General features: G+C 29.6%; 1 protein-coding gene and 1 long non-coding RNA gene across 2 annotated transcripts; both read right to left on the bottom strand.

The window, feature by feature from the left end:
- Positions 1–3,357: 3,357 nt before the first annotated feature.
- LOC106314880 (endonuclease V-like) lies at positions 3,358–4,824 on the bottom strand. The gene is made up of 5 exons (XM_013752688.1): positions 4,763–4,824; positions 4,426–4,687; positions 4,289–4,351; positions 4,129–4,199; positions 3,358–3,532 (listed from the first exon to the last, which is right to left on the bottom strand). Exons 1-5 carry the CDS (start codon positions 4,822–4,824, stop codon positions 3,358–3,360), a joined length of 633 nt encoding a protein of 210 aa, XP_013608142.1.
- A 10,709-nt stretch (positions 4,825–15,533) lies between these two features.
- On the bottom strand, positions 15,534–16,221 carry LOC106317282. Its single transcript, XR_001265093.1, has 2 exons — positions 16,053–16,221; positions 15,534–15,949 (listed from the first exon to the last, which is right to left on the bottom strand). It is a non-coding gene; the product is annotated as an uncharacterized LOC106317282 (long non-coding RNA).
- Between the last annotated feature and the right edge of the window lie 7,819 nt (positions 16,222–24,040).

Genomic DNA, 24,040 nt, shown 5'->3' on the forward strand with positions numbered 1-24,040 from the left:
CTCTCTCTCTCTCTCTCTCTCTCTCTCTCTCTCTCTCTCTCTTATCTCGTTTATATATCTCGAGAGGATAAACTGCATGACGTTTTTATTTTCTAGACAAATTGCTTGTCGTTTCAAAATAAAATGCATATTGTTTTTGAGATTTTAAATGGCAAAATGTTTAGCTTAACTTGGTCCAAAAAGATTATTCTTACCCAAGCCCACGCCGAGCCGAGCCGAGCCGGCCGGACGGCGGCGGCGGTGAGCGCTTGGAAAGCTCTCTCTTCCTCTGAGCCGTTTGAACCATGGTAAGTGATGAGACATATATATACTAGTGATGCTCTCTTCATTTAACTGATGTGGGATGTTCCATACTCCCTTTCATTAAAGCCAAAGGCTTCTCTAGGCCCATTTCGTTTCACTTCTTGCCTTATATTATTTAACGAGTTATTCTTGGGTTCACCCCTAGGGTGAATTTCTAGGTTCACCAACCAATAGGATTTCATTATTTCAAATTTGATATCTTTTAAAAAAAGGAAACAAAATATTGGCAAATTATATTATGTTTTTAAAATAAAAAAGTAAAAATATAGTAATTACAGAAAAAAAAATAAAAAAAAAAATCTTTTTAACGTCGTCAGCAAAACACTTACCCCTAAATCCTAATCCCTAATCCCTAAACTCTAAACCCTAAACCCTTTGGGTAAACCCTAAATCCTTGGGTAAACTCTAAACCCTTGGGTAAACCATTGGATAAATCCTAAACTCTAAATAAAAACACTAAACCCTAAAACTCTAAACCCTAAACCCTAAATCCTAAACCCTAAACCCTTGAATGTTTTAGTGTTTAGTGATTTTGATTTAAAGTTTAAGATTTATCCTAGAGTTTAGGATTTACCCAAGGGTTTAGAGTTTAGGGTTTCGGATTTAAGGTTTAGGGATTAGGATTCAGGGTTTAATGTTTTGCTGATGATGTTAAAAATATTTTTTTTTGTAATTACTACTATTTTTTATTTATTTATTTTTACATTTTAATTTTAAAAAGATAATATAATTTGACAATATTTTGTTTCTTTTTTTAAAAGATATCGAATTTGAAATAATGAAATCTTATTGGTTGGTGAACCTACCTAGGGGGTGAACCCAAGAATAAGTCACGTTGGTGACCACTTGGGCTTGGCAAAGAGGCAGAGTTTCAAGAGGAGGTAACCAAATTCTTTCATGATCAGGACTCTTTCCCCGGTGTGTGTAGAGACACACTCTGCCGTCCACCAAAGACGTTATCCATCCATTGGTTGATCTTATCAATTCCGTTACCGCCATAAAATCACAAGGCGAATCGAAATCAAAAGGAATCATGTCACCATCCTGATAAGCACGTAGATGGGCCACGGTTATACTTAATGGGTCATTAATTTTATTATTGTTTAAGCCCATTAGTTTTTTTATATTACTCTGAACTCTCTATTGTAATGTTTATCGAAACAATCATCAAATCAAAACGGGTTCAATCCCTAATTTCTTCCTCTCCATCTTCTCTTCTACCTTTGCCCTTCCTCAATCTTCTCCCATTTCTGTTCTACACAGATAAGCTCAACCCCTGGGCTTATCATTGGTATCAGAGCTCAAGTTCCTCTCGACCTTGAGAGTCTTAATTTAAAAAAAAATGCCTTTCAGTGATGACTTCAAGAAGTTACTGCAATCATAGAAACAGATGGATGTTGATAGAAAGCTTCGTGAGGAGCTTCGAATGGACAGTCAGAGACTGCATGAGGAGTTCCGTGAGGAGTATCGGAAGCGGCGGAAGCGGCCGTATGGTGAATCTCATCCTTATAACGCTTTCATCCCTAAAAGGTTTGAAGATCTCAAGCTAAACGGAGGTACCAGGTTCAAAAGAATTCCGATCAAGCAAAACTACCACAGATCTCGGTTTAAGGACCTGAACAGTAAGCCACCAAGAAGAGCTCTTGATTTTAAGGCGGTTACACAAAAACTGGAGATACCAGCAAACTCTTTGCGACAGGGTGTGAAGGGAATAAAGAGACAAAAGCTAGGCGTGGGTTGAAATGTTATGAGGAATTGGATCCTTCTCGATGGCAACCGTGTGTTGAATCCTGGAGCTGAAGAGGTTGAAGAAGACAAGAGTTGTAGCAGTGTTATAGCTGAGAAGTTGTGGAATGCTGAGTATAGGAGCCTTTCTGTTATGGACGTTCAGCCAAATTCTGAAAACGAGGTCAAGTGGGTGGTTGTTCTAAGTGTTACAAGATCGCTAGAGGGTCAGAAAAGCGTTTCAAGTTATGAAGGTGTGATCACGGTTCCAGTTTTTGGTATTTGGAGCCTCGAGGACAAGGCTGTTATTCTACCGAGGAGTACACTAAAGCTGTATGATGAGAAGGCTGTGAAATTGTTTCTTAGTGCAGAGAAGAGGATAATTGAAGAAGCTGCTGATTGTCATGAAGTGAATTCACAAGACTTGGAGAATGTACTTATGACGTTCATACTAGCTTCACATTATCCTAGTGGTGTAGATCAGAACTTGATGAGAGATTCAACTCAGGACTCGCAGGCAGTCTTAACTCAATACCATTGGTCTTGGTACTGGATATTGGTGGTGCATAATGTTCTTCTATGTCTCCATGTTAGCGCTTTGTGTTACCATATGTTTCACTTGCCGAGATCACCAGAGTTTTCTCTCTTCGAGAAGGTGACTGGCCAAGAGGTTGAAGAAGACAACAAAACTCAGGATCCAGTTACTCTTCCGCCTGTTTCAGATGCACATGATATTGACAGCAACATTCAGTGGCACGCAACATGTTGCGATGTGAGTCAAGTTCCAAAGTTAAATTCTCAAGGGAGTTTAAGCAAGGAGGGTCGTGTAAGCTATGTGTACTCGAACAGTGGGATGAGTGATGCTCTCTTGAACCACAAATTGGTCACGCCGACCAGTGAAAAGCTCCAAGGCAGGGAAGAGAGGATGGAGTTCTATTCCTATGACTGGTTTCAATCACCAAGGCCACCAGAACTAAGTAAGACAAGAAATTTGGTTTCTCTACTATATACCAGTGCATTAGTGACATGATTGATTGAGGATCACGGCAATGGTGCACTGGTGATTACGGCTTCTAAAGTTCGACAACTCGAGGACAAGCTGACTTCTGTTTTTCATCAACTTGAGGACAAGTTGGTTCTCCACCGGGGGAGTATTGATAAGCACCTAGATGGGCGACGGTTATACTTAATGGGTCATTAATTTTATTACTGTTTAAGACCATTAGTTTCTTTATATTACTCTGAACTCTCTACTGTAATGTTTATCGAATTACGATCATCAAATCAAAACGGGTTCAATCCCTAATTTCTTCCTCTCTATCTTCTCTTCTACCTTTGCTCTTCCTCAATCTTCTCCCCTTTCTGTTCTACACAGATAAGCTCAACCCCTGGGCTTATCACATCCCTCCTAACCATGAGTCTTACGAGTTGTGGTCTACAAGGATCAGCGCAGTAGATGAATTTAGCAAGGGTTTGCGTTTGCTGCAAGGATGCAGATGAGAGGCTATTAGAGTGAAGAGGAGAGCATCTTACCAACACTGGTGCCCTCAAGCATAGCTTCGAGGGCTGGTTGAGAATTAGAGACATGAATAAATTTACCGTAATTGATAAATTGGTGATGTTCATTGCTCACATTAATAATTTAATACAGATGAAGTGACTTGTTCACCAAGTTTTTCATCTCCATATTAATTAACCCTAATTCTCATTTACTTCACTTTTCCATATACTGTATTTTCTCTGGTTTCACGGGTAGACTTTTAAACTTTTATGGCAATATATTTTGAAAACATGGAAAATGATGAAGCCGTTAAACATTTCAGTCATGGTTTCACCCGGTTTAATCGGGTTTTAGTATTAATACTTCTAGAAATATATATATCTTATATAATAAAGTTGGGTTTAGTCTCTCTTCATGAAGCCACCTCATCTCTTTGCATAGGGCATTTGTTGACACCTGTCATGTTCTCTTTAATAACTATCAAGTATCTAACTAAAAATCTAATGTTAGGCCTTTCAAATAATCTAACCCCAGAAAAATTACTAGCGAAAAATCGAACCGACTTAACCGTCTAATTTCTAAATCGAAACCAAACCTACATTTTGCAAGAACGTTTGTGTTTAGGTTCACCTCGTGGATGAAGAATCCCATTCCCATCAACCATCACTACCTTACAAAGAACAAAGAGAGAGAGAGGCTTTCACAAACAAAGCAAACAGCAAAGACTAAAGAACAACGCAACACCACACAGCACAAAACCTGAGGATAGAAAGGATGATGATCATCCCTCATCTTCTCAAGAATCTGCAACAGAACCGGAGCCTGTAACACAGTAAAAAAAATCCAATCTTTCAATATGAGACACTTAGTGAAGCAAATGAAAACGAAACACGAACCTCACGAAAGGCGAGAAACCCAGGAACATAAGGAACTTGGAGTCGGATTAGAGAGAGCTCATTGTGAACTACACGCAGAGAAGGGAGCTCGAGGACGACGAGACAAGCGCACGCCACTGAGGAATCGTCCTTGGAGAAGCTTATGTCCACACCTCCAACGTACTTAAGCGTCTCTGATCCTTGAGAATGTTCCGTTGATGAAGGTAACTTCCATGGGAAGTCATCGTGCGTGATCAGTTTCTTTTTCACCCGATCCTGTTCTCTGTAAAGAAGTCAAACGAATCTCTGAACTGTTTTGATTGATCTGAATCGAAGTAAAGTCTAATGCGACACCTACTCTGTCCAATTCTCTAGCTGATTTGAAGACGAAGACTCGCCTGAAGCTCCTTCTCCGTCCATTTCCGGCGATGTATCAGTCGTAGGAGACGACTCAGCTAACTCCATTTTACCCGAAATTTGAAAAATCGAATCGACTTAACCATCTAATTTCTAAATCGAAACCGAACCTACATTTTGCCCGATGTTCAGGTTTCTCTTTTTCTCTTCACAACAAAATAGTGACGGTAAGTAAAAACCATAATTCAGTGTTTAATTATTTTAAAGAAATAAATCAAACAACATATAGTTTTGAAGTCATATATTATATATATATTTCAATATTATAGTATTTGCACTCTAATAATTTAAAATTCAAATTATAATTTACATTTTTTGTAAAAATAAATAAGATTAATTTTATATATTCAAATAGTAATATAATAGATTAAATATATTAAATTTATATAAGAAAACCCGGTCGTAGCCCGGGAAAACCACTAGTTGTTATATATTTTTCGCTACATTCGGATATATACAGATAAGTAAAAGTGTATATCACGATTTGCCTTCATTGTTGTAACATGAAATTAGGTTAGGTCATATCCCCTATATATTAATTGAGGATCTTTTAAAAAATTAGAATCTTAATTTTGTATTAATTAAAAAAAAACTCATCCTATGTGGCACTTCTAAATGCCTTCTAAATCCTATTTCTAAAAATTCTAGAGCACCTAATATAAACTATAGTTTAATATAGCATTGTCACATATTTCCATAACTATATATCATATCAAAAGTCGCTTTTAAATTTTTTTGTCATACCCGTATTTAGACTAATCTGTGCCTTATATATTAGTTCTTTGTATATTATGAGTAAGGTTCTTGCATGTTAAACGTTTCTTCCAAAAGCTGAACCTACACCAAAGATAAACGAAGAACAAATCACATGATTATTAAACAAATCAAAGAAGAGTGTTGCTAATGTGACTCTTTTTGGATAAAAATATACATTATGTGCAATCAGTCTAAATCCATTAAAACCGAGTAGTAAACAAAAAAAGAATCGTACAAACAGTTCATTATTATTAGGTTCATCACATATAAGTTGAGTAAACTGGAATCTCTACATTAGTTGAATTTTTGTTATTATATGTTGAAGACAACAATACAATTGGAACTCTATAAAATATACTCGAGTGGACATTCAATCTCCTATACAGTATACCATAGAGTAAGAACGAGTACGTATTTAACTAATCAAAAAAATCCTTTTATATTGTATACAAAAAATATTTCAAAACCATATCAGTATAAAACATAATTAATATACGGTTTGTCTATTATTAATGTTTGTTAAGTCATTTTAATTCAAACTGAACCAAACCATAATCAATCAAATACTTTTGGTGGTTTCGGTTAGAATGCATAATTTTTTTTTTATGTTAGTGATGTACGCACAATATAGAATAATAGAATTTTGGTAAGTATAATTTATATTTTTCGCTATTAAAAGAAACAAATAAATACAGAATATTTATGTATATATCTAACTAGAAGGTCACCAAACGATCGTATATATCATACTAGGGTCGGCCCGCCCTACGGGCGGGATATTAGTTAATTTGATATTCACTAAATGTTCAAGTTGAAATTTGTTTTAAGATTCAAAAATTTGGTTATCTGTTATGTGTTACTTATTAGTATGCGGTGGTATAGTTGTTTTTCGATTATTCTTGATTTGATATTGTATCAAATTAACTAATTGTCCAACTCATAATTATAGATGTACAAATGTGGATTTGTGATAAAGTTTGATGACAATACTGTTTTTTCTTTTTAATTCTTATTCATAGTGGAGTGTGCATGTGTCAGAAAGAGGCTCACGGGAGAGAGACAAACATTTCTTTATAGATATAGATATTTATGCTTGGTACACAATTCTTCATTAGGTAAATATGGAAATTTATATTGAAGGCTAAATATGACTTCAGAACTATACCTAAAATTTTTTTGGTAGTTAAGGAAAACGCTAATATTGTGCTTTCGTAAAAGTTAATGATAATGAATGTATCACGTAAACCTAAATATCAGTCTTATATAAACTAGGCCGGAGTATTCGGGTCTCAATCGGGTTTTGATTTTGTCCAATTGAGTTTCGATTTTCGGGTTTATCAAAATTAGCCTAATTCGGGTTAAATAGAAGTTTGGTTTGAGACCGGTTCGGGTTTTATTGAGTTCGAGCCGGAGTTTAACTGCTATATATTTACATAATTGTATTTTGAGCAAGTGTAACTTATTTACTAAATGAAAGCAATATATTTATTTACCAGACACGAGTTCAAACAAAGCAGATTCTTAAATCCTAATAAGGTATAGTATTAACGTGTATAAGTTTCAATTGAATGGTTAACTTTTTCCAAATTATATTTTATTTTTAGATTAGTTATTAACCTCAACACTAACAATACCGAAGCACCGTACCACGAATTCTCAATCCCCTATATATTAATAGAGAAACATTAAAAAAATTATAATTTGTGCTAATTAAAAAAATGTACTGCTGAATTGTCACATAATTGGAATGAAATTTTGCTTACGTGGTGACTTTAGAATCAATTGAGAATTTTGTTGGTCCAAAATTAAATTGCTAGAGAATATTATATTATATAGTATGTCCATTATGGACCATTTATTTATTGTGCTAATTAAAATGTGTAATGCTAAATTGTCACAAAATTGGAATGAAATTTTTCTTACGTGGTGAATTTAATCAATTGAGAATTTTGTTGGTCCAAAATTAAATTGCTAGAGAATATTATATTATATAGTATGTCCATTATGGACCATTTATTTATCAAATTAAAATTTATTATCTATTCTTTCTTTAAATAAAACATATGGAATTACCTAATGTGATTAAAATATATACGGCAATTAATTATTTTAAATAATAAAAATTTGATAACAATTTGTATACTTTTTTTCATTTTTGTTTATTTCTTTATTATTAAAATAAATAACACAACTACATTAATAAAATAAAAAAAACTAGATATTTTTGTATATGTTGTATTTTGAATTTTTCAAAACGAGTATAAATTACTAAAATTGTTAAAAGTCTAACATAAACTTTTGTGATCAAGGTTTGATTTTTTTTTCTATATTAAGATATAATGATTATAAGACCATATGAACAAATGATTTTATTTTAATAGGTTTTTATGTTTATATATATATATATATATATATTTCATATCATTTAAATTAAACTATACATCATATGAAAATACATGCTTATATTTTGATATTTGCATTAAACATATATTGAAAAGTTAATATTTTAGTTTTGAAATCTTCATTGTTTTTTTAAAATGATTATAATTTATTGAAACTACTAAACATCTCACATTAAAAAAATCGTTGGTATAAAATTTTGTTAAACAAATATGAAAATAATCATAAAATTATATAAGTAGGAACCTCAATTAATAAATATCCATATTAAAAGTATACTATATATCTATATTAATATCATTTAAATTTAATTATATATCATATACGATATATAAGATTGATTGTTTTGATTTATTTACCCTAAAATAATTGCGAATAAACAAAAATGATCTTTGATTTATATGCACACGCTAATTTATTACATAATAGTAACTGATTTCTTAGTTATTTAGTATATATAATTATTATTTTATTATTTCAAAATATGCAGAAAACACTAAATAAGTAATAAATATAAAATATTTATTCTGCAAAAGGTGCAGATCTTAACCTAATTATGTATCTCTTTAATAATTTTAAATCGTAAATATTTTCTTAATCTCAGACCAAAACAAACAAACGAAATGAGAATAAACTCCAAAATCAATATTTATAATAACCAAAATGAAAAAGAGACACAAAAAGAAAAAAAATATTGAAGATACATAGGATTGACACGTGAACGTAAACTTCTCACGACCATAATTAACTTTTAAATTTCTAAATCATGATATAAAACTGAACTGACATAGTGTCATTGTAACCAAATAGTACACCTGAAATTCATCCCCCTTAACGTTAAGAATGTTCTTATGCGATAAGTGATTTTTTGACCTAAAACATTTTTTAAAATGGGATCAGCTCCTCTGTAAATAAATTATGTAATTAACAAAAAGTTTAAAAAAAAATTTAATGGTTAAAATATTAATTCGATCAAGAATATAAATTTCTTTTTCATACAATATTTCTTATATAATTTTCATATAAATTTACCCTGTTCAAGACATAGGTCTTATCCTAGTATGTATATATATTGGTAAGACATGAGACCAGTACACAATATATTTTTACACAAACTTATATAACATATTCGGGCTAGTATTTGAGAGGATTTGAAATAGGCTTGGACGTTTTACCCGGACCCGAAAACCCGAACCGGAACTGACCCGAAACCGAACCAAAAATTTATAAGTACCTATTGGATCCAAAATTCTTCTATCCAAAATAGCCAGAACCGAAAAGAACCGATCCGACAAGAACCGATTAATACCCAACTAAAAATATGAATATCCCAAACTATGATTTTTTGTGTTATGTTTTCTATATTTTATTTTATGATTTAGTTGAAATATATTTTTGTTAACAATATTTTTTTTTATTTTTGTAGTATTTTGAAGTAATATGAAGCATTAAATATAAAATTTAAAGTTTTAAAAAAAAATTATTTTAATTATTGATAGTTTATTTTAAAGTATTTTGCAAAATTATATATATATATATATATATATGACATGTTTTGACTAAATTTGATGGGTTTAGGTATTTCGTGTCTTTTTCATATCATAGATATCCAAATCCGAGCCGGACCCAATATAGATCTGAAAATTAAAAGTATTTTTATAGGTATTTTAATTATATATATGAACTGATTTGAACCCGAGAAGAACCGACCTTAACCCGAACCAAAAATTCACAAGTACCTATTGGATCTAAATGTCTAGGATCCGAAGCACCCGGATCCGATAGTAACCGGCCCGAACCCGACCCGAAGACCTGAACGTTTATACCTAATTTGAAATGCTTTGATTTTTAATAAGTTAAATAGATCATGAGCAGGGTTTCAAAAAAGCGGATTGTGTTGTTTTTATTATTATAAAGCAAAGTTTGATATCAAATAGTGTTTTGAGTTTTTTTGTACATTTTAAATAGGATCAATGTACTGAATATTCATAAGAGACAAAAGAACGAAGAATATATCCATGCTACAATAACGTATAATGGATGGGACAATTAGAGCCCAACTTTTCCTGTTTTCTCCTTCATGGTGCGTGCGCGTGAGATGACCGTGGAAGCAAACACACATGTACGCTTTTCCTTCTACCAAACTTATGGCATAGACTTTGAGTGTCAAATCTCTATCATAACACAAGTATATTTTGATTTTTTATTTAAGCTGAGTTCTCGCCAATTTTTTTATGTGGCTCATTCTATCGGATATTAGTAGTTGTTGTTTTGTTTTGATTTATGGCAAAATAGAAAAGACTAGGAATAACAATGTCTGAAGAAGAAGAAGAAGAAGAAATGTAGTAAAATCACAACATTCCAACGAACAAGTAAATGTTTCATCATTATGTATGGTTGTCGTTTCATATTATACTATATGTTATATAGTATACAGTTTGGCACAAGTTTTTCATGGGTTTCAAAAGAAAAACATGAATTAACTGGTGGACTTAAAGTGCTTGAAATTGCTGGATTCTACTCTATAGAGAACGTATATACACTTAAGGGTAGGTCAAATTGTGCTAATATGTATTAAAGTATCCCATATATTCGTGTTTTCGTAGCCACGTGTCATCACTACGATGATTCTTAGAATCTTTAAAAAAATAATTTGGTCCATATAAATATATACTAGGTGTTTGTCCGCAATTTTGCGGGTAATTATATTATATGAAGAAATATATATTATGTTTACATTGTTATAATTTTTGAATAATAAATAAAATTTTAAAATTTTAATTTTTAATTTCAAATAGTTGGATAATCAAAAATTTCAGTATATATTTTTATAAGAACTGTGAAATTTAAAATAGTTCAACAACGTAAACCTTAGTCATTACAAATATTTCTCTTACAGTAAAGCAATATTATAATTAATTCAAATAATTGGTTATAGAATTACTTTATATTTTATTTTAACACGTGAAAAAACCGGGAATACTATAGCTTTCAAAAAATAAAAACAGAGTTTTTTTGTGTGTATAGGACCAATACAATGATCGAATGCTTTTATCATGAAGATATTTTGTAAACGTTTTTGTGTGGACTTTAGAAAACAAAAAAAATTCTAATAATATACCTACAAAACTAATTCTTTTATATAAGAATATATATAACCATTAAATTTCTTTCAATAAAAAAAGTTAAACTACTTTATTTAATTATATATAAATAATTGATAAAGAAAAAGAAATTGATAAAACATCTCCTATATATTAAAAGAGAAGCATTACAACATTAGAGGTAGCCATGTGTCATCACCACAATGAGTCTTACAATCCTTAGAAAAATAGGTTGGTCCATCTAAATATATAATAAGCTTTTTATTAAACTAACCATAAATTCATCATTAATTTTCTTCATTCTTACATTAAATAAAATTAACGGAATTTCCTAATGTGACAAAAGTATATATGAAAATTAATAATTTTGAATAAGAAATATTTGATAATTTTTTTAATTTGATAAAATTATTGTATCCTCTATCATATTGGTTTAATTTTAAATTAATAAAATAAATTAAACAACCAAACTAAACATATAATAAAATTTTAGAATTTTCTGCGTATGTTATATTTTGACTTTTAAAAACAACTATATATTATTAAAACTGTTAAAAATCTCACATTCAATTTTTTGTGATTCATGATTTAAATTTTTTGTTATGATAAGATACAAATGATTACAAAATAATATAAGTAGGAAGTATCATTTAATAAATATTAAGATTAAAAGATGTACATATTAATATCGTTTAAATTAAACTATAAACCATTTAAATACATAAATATTTTAATTTTGAAATCTGCTTATATTTTATAAAAGCTTTGAACAAATATTGACAATTTAATATTAAACTTTAAACTTTACATTGAAATTTCTAAAAAAATTATAAATTACTAAAATTATTAATCCCACAATGAAATTTTTGTTCAGTGATTTAATGTTTTTGTTATAAAAATATTGAAATGATCAAAAAACCATATGATTAGAAATCATCACTTAATATATATCAATATTAAAAATACACTATATACACACGTTAATATCATTTAAATTTAAATATATACCATATAAAATAGAAAAAGTGATTGTTTGGATTAATGAAATTTATGTATGTGTTTGCATCAATTTAATTATATATGTAATAGTTACAGTTTTTAATTATTTAATATATATTTATTATTTCATAATATGTAAAAAACATATAATACATAAAAATTATATATATATCAAATGTTTACCCTGCGCAAGACGCGGGTCTTAACCTAGCATATATTATTTTTCCAATTCTACAATTAGTTACCATAAATTATTATTTGTAGTATTACTTGGGTTATTTGGTAATTTATATTAATTAGTTCTATAGTTACATTTTATTTTTAGATCGGATTAAAATAAATAACTAATAAACGTCAACAACCAATCAAATTATAACTATTTTTAAAACTTAACCTATTAACAATACATAAAAAAAAATTACTTTAATGATTTCTCAATTAATAAATAATTTGATTTATCTCTTTAAAAGCAAAGATAAATTTGGTTAATGTAAACATGAAAAAATGTATTGGGAAAATGGTAGTCTAAATAATTTCTCTCATAATTTTGTCAAATCACAAATCACAGTTTCTCACTCATTTTTTATTTAGTGTCTAACATCAAACTTAAATGGGTTAAACAAACCATTTCTTCCTTTAAAACATACCTATTTAATTAAATCTGATTAATTAATAAGAAATTCTTTTAAAAAAAATAAATAAATAACGAAATGTTGTTATTTTAGCCATATATACTTATTGTTAATGTGAGATCCAATATTATATCAAAATAAAATATTTTTATTTGAATAAAATTTGTTAAAATTTTATTATTGTCCATTTTAAAAGTTTATTATATCGCAAAATATACATCTCATTATTTTAAAATAATTTATCCTACTTGCAATTTCATTTTATTTTCTATCTTTGACTGTAACAATTGTAGAACATGTCATTTTTATTGATCTTTCTTACTCAATTTATCACCATGTTTTAAAACACATATAAAAATAATTAGTCCACATTTATAGTTGCACAAAAAAAATACATGCATCTTGACAAATTAATAAAATTAAATACATAAGAATATACAATAACCAAGAACACAACAAACATATTTTATCATTCCCTCCTGTTTTTTATTTATGTCCCCTTTATTTTTTTACTATTCAAAACAAGCATGCTAATTTATTATAATAAAAGTTATATGAATTATATTAATAGAGTATTAACTCTAGGAAAAGCATGTGAAAAATACTTTGATTAATTTAATTTTAAATGACTTACTATGTAATAAATTTAAATGAAATGCCATATAATATAATTTTAAGTGACTTACCATATAATAATTTTAATTCATCTGTTTATATTAATAGATGAATTAAATAACATTTCTTTATTAATATAATTTTAAACGACTTACCATATAATTTTTATGTTTTAAAATATAACAATATTTTAATCATTTCGAAAAGTGATAACTTATCTATGATATCACATTGTCATTGGAAAATGATGAGAATTTTTTAAAATTATATATTTGACTGTTTTGCATTCATTTTAAATATTTTAGAATATATATATAGAGTAAATGAGTGAGTTTAATTAATATTATTAGGTTTACATTAATTAACATATATATATATAACAATTAATTATTATGAATAATACATATTTGATAACAATTTTTGTATCCTCTTTTTTTTTAATTTTATATTATTAAAAGAAATTAAACAATCACATTAAGCATATAATAAAAAATTTAGATTTTTTCTTATATTTTATATTTGAATTTTTTAAAATGACTATAAATCATTAAAAATGGAAAAAGTCTCACATTGAAAATTTTGTGATCAAAGGCTTAACATTTTTTGTTCAAACAAGATACAAATAATGAACATAATTCGTATGAATATGAAATCTCATTAGTAGATATTCATATCATATATATATTTAATATAATTAAAATTAAATTATATACTACATAAAATATATAAATATGTTAATTTCAAAATTTGCATTGAAAAATTATTGAGAACTTATTATTGTAATTCTGAATTTTTATTGATAAATCTCAAATTAATTTATTTGTCATTAACAGTTTAAATTTTTGTTACAGTAAATATACAAATGTTAATAATATTCATATGAGTAGGAAGTGTCAATAATAATTTTTTATATTAAAATATACTATATATATGTATGTCAATATCACTAAAGTTTAATTATATACCATATTGGTCACAAAGCTTAATAAAACCGATAACTTATAAGTTGCATATGAGTAGAGGAAGAACATCATAAGGGTTCCATCCAACAGATCACTATGGAAGTTGGTCGGGGTTGAAGTTTGAGAAGGCTGCAACTGCATATGTCTTCGCTGCAACTACAAGTGACTCATCTGTGAGTAAGGCCCACTGATTCAGGCTCTGTTTGGCACTAAATCCAGTAACACAAGCCTTTCCACACAAGATAACCCTGTGAAATGTAAATCATATATGTTAATCAGTTTATCCCCCCCCCTCTCTATATTATATATGTTTATTAAAAACTTTCTCCGTTCCAAAAAGATCCATATTTAAAAAAAAATTGTTTCAAAAAGATACGTGTTTTACGTTTTCAATGCATAAAGTAATTGCAAATTGTAAACTTCGAAAAACATAATTGTGTTTATTAAAATTTTATTGGTCAAAAGTTGTGGGAAATAGTTGATAACGGAAAATAATGCATTGGTAACTAAAATCTGATATGTTTTCTTAATAAGTGTGAAAAACCTAAAACATACACTTTTCTGAAACGGAGGGAGTGGTCTATACAATCAGTTACATCATACATCAGTTTATCCCCCCTCCTCCCACACAGACCCAACAACTTGGGTTGTAAAACAGACGCCCAAAACGCAGACACATACATTGACAAGCATGTAAGTGAAAGTACTGATCACCAATTTCCTTTGTGCGTAGGTCGTTGTCAAGTTGAATGGCTCTAGATTCTTTGTTGTTGCGGAACTGATTTTCAATCCGTAGCCATATGTCTCTGGCAGTACCACCGGTTTTGAAGGATGTTTTGAAGAGTGGTTTCGCCAGAGTACCATAGATCCACATCTTGACTAGGCCGTCGCGTTTCCTCCACACCAAGTCGTCGTCATCGGTTGGTTGAGATGTACCATCGAGATGACCCAGCACATCAAAGGTGAGACAATGTGTGAGAAGGAGTTCCCTCCAAGCATCATAGTTGAAAACGTCTAGATCAAGCACCAGGGGTATGTGAGTTTTAATGTTCGTCACTCCAAAAGCCCTCTCTTCATTCGCCATTTTGACAGATTAGAGAAGAGACAGTTGAAAGATAACGAGAAAGAAAAAAAAAAAAAAATTATGGAAGCAAAAATGATGATCAGAAAGAGCTGTGCTATGATACCATGAAAGTAGTCTAAAGACTTGCTTGATTTATTCATCGTTGTGAGAGTTACATATATAATCGAGTTTGTTAGAGGAGAGTATGATCTTCCTATATTACAGGAGATTTACAAACTAAACAGAATATCTGAGAATATTCTTTCAGTAAGTCCAAAGGTATATAGATCAAAGGACTCGTTTTACATGAACCAAACATTAAAATCATGCATGAACTAAAAAAAATACGTACGGTTGTATATACTATTTACATGCATCATACAATATAGTCCCATGTTTTTCTTCATCCATCAAGTTTTGCCTCAACCCACGAACCTAGAAACTTATGTTAGCTATAGAAGTTGTACCGTCAGAAACTTCGGCGGGGCTCGTTTTACATGAACCAAACATTAAAATCATAAATAAAGTTTAAAGCAAAAATAATGGTGTCAAAATACCTTCTTTTGTAGTTCCGCCAGTTACCCCTTCCAATCAGATCTGCAAACGAAACGGCGGTTCTGATTTAGTTGCCAAAAAACGAGTCTGAATTGCTCCGAAGTGATAATATGACCTCGTATCTTTTAAATCAAACACGATTTACCTAGATTCGTTCTTTTTTGGCTATGAGATTTGGAGACGCACAATGGTCGCTCCAAAACTCGAATCGTTGTCGTATGCAAAGGAGAGAAGTGAAAATGACTTCTCAGTTTCCATGAAATACATGAAAAGATAAGGTTGAAGCAAAAAAAAAAGAAAAAAAAAGTCCGACAGGTTGCACCTTCTCACGCACAGGGAAAGACTTATTTGTCCAAAATCTACATAATATGTAATAGGGCCGGGAAAAAAAACCGGATCCGAAGAACCGAACTAAACCCGATCCAAAAAAGTAGTACCGAACCTTAACCAAAATTGATTAAATATCCGAACGGATCTAAAATTTTGGTATTTAAAGAACCGAAACCGAACACGATCCGAACCAAAATATTTCGGGTACCCAAATGTATCCGAAATAGATTTATAAACTTATAAATTATTTATTTTTAAAATTTAATGTATATTAAAAACATCCAAAATATATTTGATAATTTTAACTTATCCAAAATACTTGAAATTATATACAAATAATCAAAAGTAAATGTCTAAAATAGTTAAAATATACTCAAAATACTAAAAATACTAAAAATATTTATTTATTCTCTATCCAAATATTCAAACCAAACCAATTTATATGTTAAATTTTGGTATTTTGACATATGTTATTCAAATGTATATGTAATATAATATTTTGTTTATAGATTTTGAGTAATTTAATATATATAATGAATTTTTAAATTTTAAAAATAATTTAAATGGGTTATTCGAACCCGAACGGAACCCATAAACATCCGAACCGAAATTTAGAAATACCCGAATGGAACTGAAAACTTTGACCCCGAAAACCCGAAACCCGAATAGACCCGAACCGAACCCTGAATATGTACCCGAACGCCCACCCGTAATGTAACATATCATAGTACATCCCATGTTATGTGTATAAACTTCATTTTGTTTCTACTATGGGTATGATCCTAAATTTCTCTTTTAAATATTGTTTGTTTCAAAAGATTATAAATTTATTCGTAACAAGTAATTATTTTAATACTTTTAAAGTAATTATTCTACAGTAATTATATTCATACTTTTAAAATTATTCATACTAAAGTAATTATATTCATTTTTCTAAAATCTCTGCTATTTAAACCAAGATGCATGGTTTGTTTATTTTAGATGGCCACTCAAATAAAAAGAGATAGGTTTGGTGTATTAATTAGTTCTATCGAATGAAAACGTATAGGACTTTTAATAGGATTCATTTGATGAAACCGGAAGGAGGTTTAATATGATTGATACGATTGATAAGGGAGGCGAAATTAATTGTTTTGGGCATCTTAATGTCATGTTAATAAAATCGCTATTTTAATAGAATCGAGTAATTAAGGAATGTAATCGGGAAGGAGATTGAGTAGTATTAATAAAGGAGTGAATATTAAGATAGATGAGTGGAATTAACTACATAGTTTGATGGTGTATTTAATTTAAAACTTACAAAAAAGATTGGGTCCAATCCAGTGTTTCTATTTTAGTAAAAGAGATCTATGTCCCCTCTTTATCAAAATGAAAGCCTTTAAATAAACACTCTAAAGATCCTACCAACTTTTTTTTGGTCAAAAGATCCTACAGATTTTACTTTCCCTAACACATGGACAAACATCACGTGATGGACGGCGAGCAGCTATGACAAAACAAAAAGATTAAGGGTGGTGTGTATTGAATCTGCTATTTTAAGTGATTTGATATTTAGTAAGTTTTTAGATGATTTTAAATGAATCTGAGAATTTGGGATGATTTTTATTAAATAACTCTAAAATTTCTTTTAGAATAATGAGATTTGAATTTTTATTTTTATAACTAAAAAACTCAACTTAAGCACTCTAAAAACAATTAAAACATTCTAAAATCTTCTACTTAAATTTTGTTCAATAACAGTAAATTTCAGAATGTTATGAAATAACAAATTCAATAATACTGAATTTTTTAAAAAAAAAAAATCATGTTTGAATAATAATAAATATGTCATTTTAATACAAATAGTTTCAAATTCTTAATTGAATACACCCCGTGAGTAGTGTCTAATCAATAAGGTTTTCATACACCTGCTTCCAAATAGTAGAATTTTACCCATACCATTTAAAATATTACTAGTACATTGATGGAATATGGTACATATATTATTGTTTATATTTATATTGTTACTTAAAATATACATTATACATCATTATAATTTAGTCAGATTTTGTTTTTGCTTAATTTGTTTGATCTCGTCTAACCATCTTTGTATACTGCAAATTTTTTTTTTTAATAATATAAATAAAGTGTATACTGTATAACTAAAATAACTCAAACTCTCTAGAAATTTTGGTTTGGTTTGGGTAAGATCAACTTTGTTTGGTTTAAGTGGATTGAGCACTCCTAATCTTTAGTCAAGGAAAATTTAAAGGTTAATTTTTGTATAAATCAAATGTAATTTATTATAATTTAGTTTTATTACTCTCTCAATATATGTACTATATTTGCACTGTCTAGAAATTTTCTGTTTAGAATTAGCTAAACAAAGTGAAATATGTTTTTCTATTTAATACAATAATGATCTCAGTTAGCGAGAATGGGTCACAAAATTCGAAAGTCTCAATTTTTTCTTTTAAAAAAAATTCAAACAATTTCAAATCTCTGATCATTAAAAGAGAAAAAATAAACAAAAGAGAAAAAATGCAATCCAAAATCTCAATAGTTTAAAATAAAATTAAAATTTTGTTTCCATCATTCCTTTCAAATTTTCTTTTTACTCATTATCTTAACAAAATGCTAAGGCCCTATGATCTCTTAAGCCACTAAAAATAAACAACTTGCAATTTTTTTGAATTCATAATTAATGTAACTAATTTTAATATTTCAAGTTCGTAATATTATACTGATATTAAAATTTTAAACTATTGTATTTAAATTATGGGTCACCAATATTTTTTAAAATGGATCTAAAGGTGGAACCCATAAAAGGTGAGGTTTCATTTTACCTAAAAGGTTAAAAAATTACTAAATTTAAAATAGAACAATTAGTGATTTTAGGTTAAACCATGACAATAAACAGATAAAATACTTCAAATAAAAAATCCTCTAATTAATTAAAAACCAAACTGATAATTCATCAACATTTTTAACATTGACAGCTATATAAATGATACTTAAAACACAATCTAAAGTAAATTCTTAACAAAAATAAAAATAAAACAGAGAACACTAACAAAGATAACCCACTAAACATATGCTTAAATACCATGCTTCTTCAAACCTAACAACACAAGTGCTGTAATGAGGAAATTTATTGCTTCTTCTTCTTAAAACTTCTTTGTTTCTTCATCATAAAACATGTTAACTTTTTTTTAGTTTTTGAGTATTTGCAAGGTCTTCATACTTTTTACTCTATGTATGTTTTTCCTTCCACTCCTCCACTCGACCTTTCTTCGTCGTTGGCATCTTCTCTAACTCAATTTCGTCACTTCCTTCTCCGACTTCTCTTAGGTAGATTGACTCCTTTCCTCGCTATTGACGCAATCATAAAATCTTGCTTCTTTTTCATAAAACTTGTTGGCTTCATCATCTTCTTTTAGTTTCTGATCATTTCACGTATTTCATCGTATTCTTTAATCTGTGTATGTTTCTCATTTTTCTCCTCAACCGGGTCTTTTCTCACCGGTAGTGTTTTCTCGAGATCTTTCACATTCTTCTTTGACTCCATTTTTCTGGAAGTCTGACTCATATCTTCGCTAGCATGAATAATAGTATGAGTGCAATTTTTCATCTTCCTAATATCCTACCAAAATCAATTGTTTGTCACTTCTTCTCCTTATCTTGCATATTCTTATGGATCCGAGAGATGATTTTTTTTTTTTTGCATTTTCTCTTCACTTGAGAGCTTAGCAAAAAAGTTATCATTGTAACTCTCTACTTCATCTTTTTTTGTCTCGAATAATCTTATATCACGTTTTATTAAACTAGTTAAAAGGGAAGTGTTTAATAAAATATTCAACAGTTGAATCACTAAATGAGAATGTTAAAAACATGGATTATAGAGTACTATGAAACCCGTGCAAATGCTCAGAAACTCAAAGATGATGAAGAAGAAGCAAGAGATTTTCTCAAAGCAGCAGCAGTGTCGAAAAACCCGGTGGAGGAGAGGAAGGAGAAGCATATAGGACCTTAATTTATAAAGAGACACAATCTGAATTATTGTAAGATTTTAAATAGCATTGAACATATATATATATATATATATATATAAATACCTTGAATCAAACAAAATAGACAATGAGTTTTTGCAGAGTCAAGACTTAAAAATCTCTTTCCTTAACTCAAAAATCGCCTGTAGTGTGATGGTTGTATGACAATTAGAGTCCCAGGATAAAACAACATATTTCTTCTATTCTCATCACTTGAATGAGAAGTCTAGCAAACCTTTTTCTCTGTGTACTCTCTTTGACAAATAAAAAATAAAGAGGAGAAGTGGAAGAGATTTGTTGTTCATGTACTTGTTAGTGGAATTAGAGGGAGCATTATATAGCTTAGAAAAAATGCCAAAACGTTTTGGGTCTTAGTGAAGATAAATACTGCATTAATTTTTGACATTAGCCACAAAATTAATCAAAAATTAAAGAGACTTTTTAGCTTGGTGACCAAGACTAATTGTTAACAAGAATTAATGATTTTGACCAATTTTTTTCTCTAAGAGATTTGTTTATTTTCATAATCAAATTTTTTGTTTACGTAGTGATCAGTTACATAAAATAAAACTTTGATATAAAAATATAGGTTGTTGGATCATGATCCATGTACCCGGACCATTATCTAAACCGAACTCAAGTCTGAGTTTACATTGACTCGGTTGGTGTGCGCGCTTGGTTTAGTATAAATTCACATTTCTTTCTAATTGTGTAAGGTTATCAACCTTGTTAGACTTCTCCACACTGCCCATTATGTGATATTAAAGCAACAATCTTAAGACAAACATTTCTTATTCAAACAAACTTCAATTTTAACATATGTATTAAAATTGAGTTTCAACAATCCACCACACGAATAGTAATGATTCTAAGCAAATAAAGACTCGATAAAAAGACTTTTGAGAGTACAAGCGAAAAAAATCCACTACAAATAAGTTGGTAGCATGTTTCAGCTTTGAACTAGTCATTGGTAATAGATATCGTGTTTACTCGACCAGAAGGTGAGATGATATCTTCAACTTGGTGTAAACCGAGATAATATCTATCTCACAATTTCATTCTTTTACAGAAATAGATTCTCTGTTGTGTTCATTATGGCCATGAACTATTCATTGTTTTCATGAGTGAACTTAAAAAATATAGCCTTACATTCATTTTCCTAGAAACAGCTCCATTTCACACTCATTAGGTGATTGACCATGAAAAGTATTGAGCAATATCCGTTTTAAAAGCTATGAAATCATTAAAAGCTAATGCTTATCCTTAACAACATACAAGTAGCACTGTATAATCATCCTAGGAACTGGGTAGAAACCGGAGTCTTACATTGCTTTTGATGGATTAAGTTTGACTTCCTTGAACCTATTTTTTGGGATTTCCAATCATTTAGGTAGACAACCAAACTTCTTCTTGAATCATAGGCTTTACACCCATTCCTCTTGATCATATTTTTATTTGATCTCGTGACACACCTTTATTAATCCAATCATTATAGGTTGTCCAACTAGATATAATCGATTGAGATTATTCTTAGAAGATACTAATAACCACTATACATAAGATTTAGTGTTCTACCACTAGAAATATTTATCACACCATGAAATTTTTCACCAAGTTTTAAAACATTTAGTTCCTAAAGCTATGAACATATGTTTCAAAATTAATCTGTTTCACAGAGTTATTTTAGAAAATTGTAATGATATGTTGTCACTTTCAAACATAAAGACAAATCTGCCTGTGGACTTTTAGTTTCTAGAATCAGATAACCAATTAACATAACTATATCCTTTCAAGAATAATGGGTCTTTACCATGATGTAACTATAACTTTTAGGATATCACATGAAGCTCAACTCTTAAGTTATAATTTAACAATGTTTACAACCTGGATTACTCATTTGGTGACTTAGTATATGTACATTGTCCACCAGACTGACTCTTACACAACATTGTGAAGTGTTATAGACTTTTAGTTGCGCTATAATGTATTTTGAATCTAACAAATATCATTTTTAGCATATGAGCTTGAGACAAGTGATTCCTACCAGATATAATGTAATCTATATTACTCCATGTTCTAAAAATCGGCCGCCTGGGCGCTACGCGTCACTCTTCCGCCCCGATTTATGCCAAATTGGTTTAAAAAATCGGATATCCAATTTTCTTCCGCCCCGATTTATTTTTTATTTTTTTTGTTTTTAATAATTTATTTTTATTTATTTGATCTAAAATTTTATAAATATCATTTATATTCATAATTTTGATGAAAATTACATTATATTAAGTTTATATATTCTATTTGTGTGTTTTATACAATCTTAAATATGAAAATGTATTAATGTTATACACAATTAAAGATTAACATACCTTGTAACATGGTAAACAATCTAAAAACTCCGCCACGCATAATTTCTGATTAATTCCCGATTTTCTCTTTAGGCGCTAGGCCCAACCCGACCGCCCGACTAGCGCCTAGCGCGTTCTCGAAAAGGTACTAAAATCATATTTTGCAAACTCATGCCATAATTGTGAAACTTTCCACTAAAACTTTTTTAGTTTGTTTAAGCAAATTTTTATGGTGAGATTTAAATATCAAAATATAGCCGTGTAGAATACTTTTAAAGTATATGTATTTGAAAATATGATATTACCAAATATTCATGTCATTTTGGACTTAGATTAAATCCATATAACATTTCACATCCATCACTAGGATTTTTATGTTTCGTAATGTTGTAATGTTCCAAACATTAGTATTATAGTTGTTCGTGGAGTCAAGAAATTCAAACAAAGTTTTTACCAGAAAATTTTGAATCACAAGCCTAACCTTTTACTTGTGATCCAGCCACCAATTTTTAAAATATTGTTTTGAACATATATTTACAACCCAATGCTTTACACTCGTTTAGTAAATATAGCATATACCATGTATGATTTTTCATAATAGATTATATTTTACTATTGATGGTTTCCTTCCATGAAGATGCCTCATTTGTGAAATTTCTTGGTTCGTTCTAAAGAAGAAAACAGTTAAGAAGTCTTCACAATAGAATTGTTCCTTACGAGCCAGTTTGATGCGTCTAGGCTTAATTCCAAATGTGATTGCTTCTTTTTGTTTATGCGTTTCTTTTAGATTTATATCATTGTACATACTCATTTTAGAAGAAAGGCATATACATTTATTTCATGATTATATTAGCATATCCGATTTGTTTGATTTATAAACCAGAGATCAATAAGCACCAAAATTGTGGGTTTTTAAAAATAAAAAAATGATATTACGCTTTTTGCTATGCACCCCCACATTTTAAAGTATTTATACAAATGTATACTATCTTTCCAAAGTTCATGTGGCTTCTTGCCAATAAATATATTGGGTAGGACATGGTTCCCTCCATATTTCATGAGATAACTCAAAATCAGCAGATTTGGGGTCATCATTCATTAAGAGTTATTTTTCTTTGTTGTTACAGAAAAATCTACATCACTCTTAGGTACAAATGACTAAATAGTAGTTGGGGTTTTTGCCAAAACTAACCCACAACTTGATTTTAATCTCAAACCTATACCCAAACTTGAATCAAATGCAAAACTAACCTAAAAGTCTAGTGAAATTACAGCTCAACCCCTTGTGACCAAACAAAAAAACAGAAGCCATTTTTACGAATATAGCCCCAGTAAATCGTCTGAGATGTTGGAAGTTGTCTGGACGACTGAAGTGTAAGTCGTCTGGTACCGGTTTATTTTAAAAATAATTTATAAATCTTGTAAAAAAA

Source organism: Brassica oleracea, chromosome C9 (assembly GCF_000695525.1).
Source record: "Brassica oleracea var. oleracea cultivar TO1000 chromosome C9, BOL, whole genome shotgun sequence".
NCBI lineage: Eukaryota > Viridiplantae > Streptophyta > Magnoliopsida > Brassicales > Brassicaceae > Brassica > Brassica oleracea.

Excerpts from the sequence above, each read along its gene's own strand:
- LOC106314880 (XM_013752688.1), bottom strand. The coding sequence starts at position 4,824 with ATGGACGGAGAAGGAGCTTCAGGCGAGTCTTCGTCTTCAAATCAGCTA. Across the intron at positions 4,688-4,762 it reads CAGCTAGAGAATTGGACAGA|AGAACAGGATCGGGTGAAAA; the intron begins GTAGGTGTCGCA and ends ACTTCTTTACAG. Across the intron at positions 4,200-4,288 it reads ATCATCCTTTCTATCCTCAG|GTAGTGATGGTTGATGGGAA; the intron begins GTTTTGTGCTGT and ends GTTCTTTGTAAG.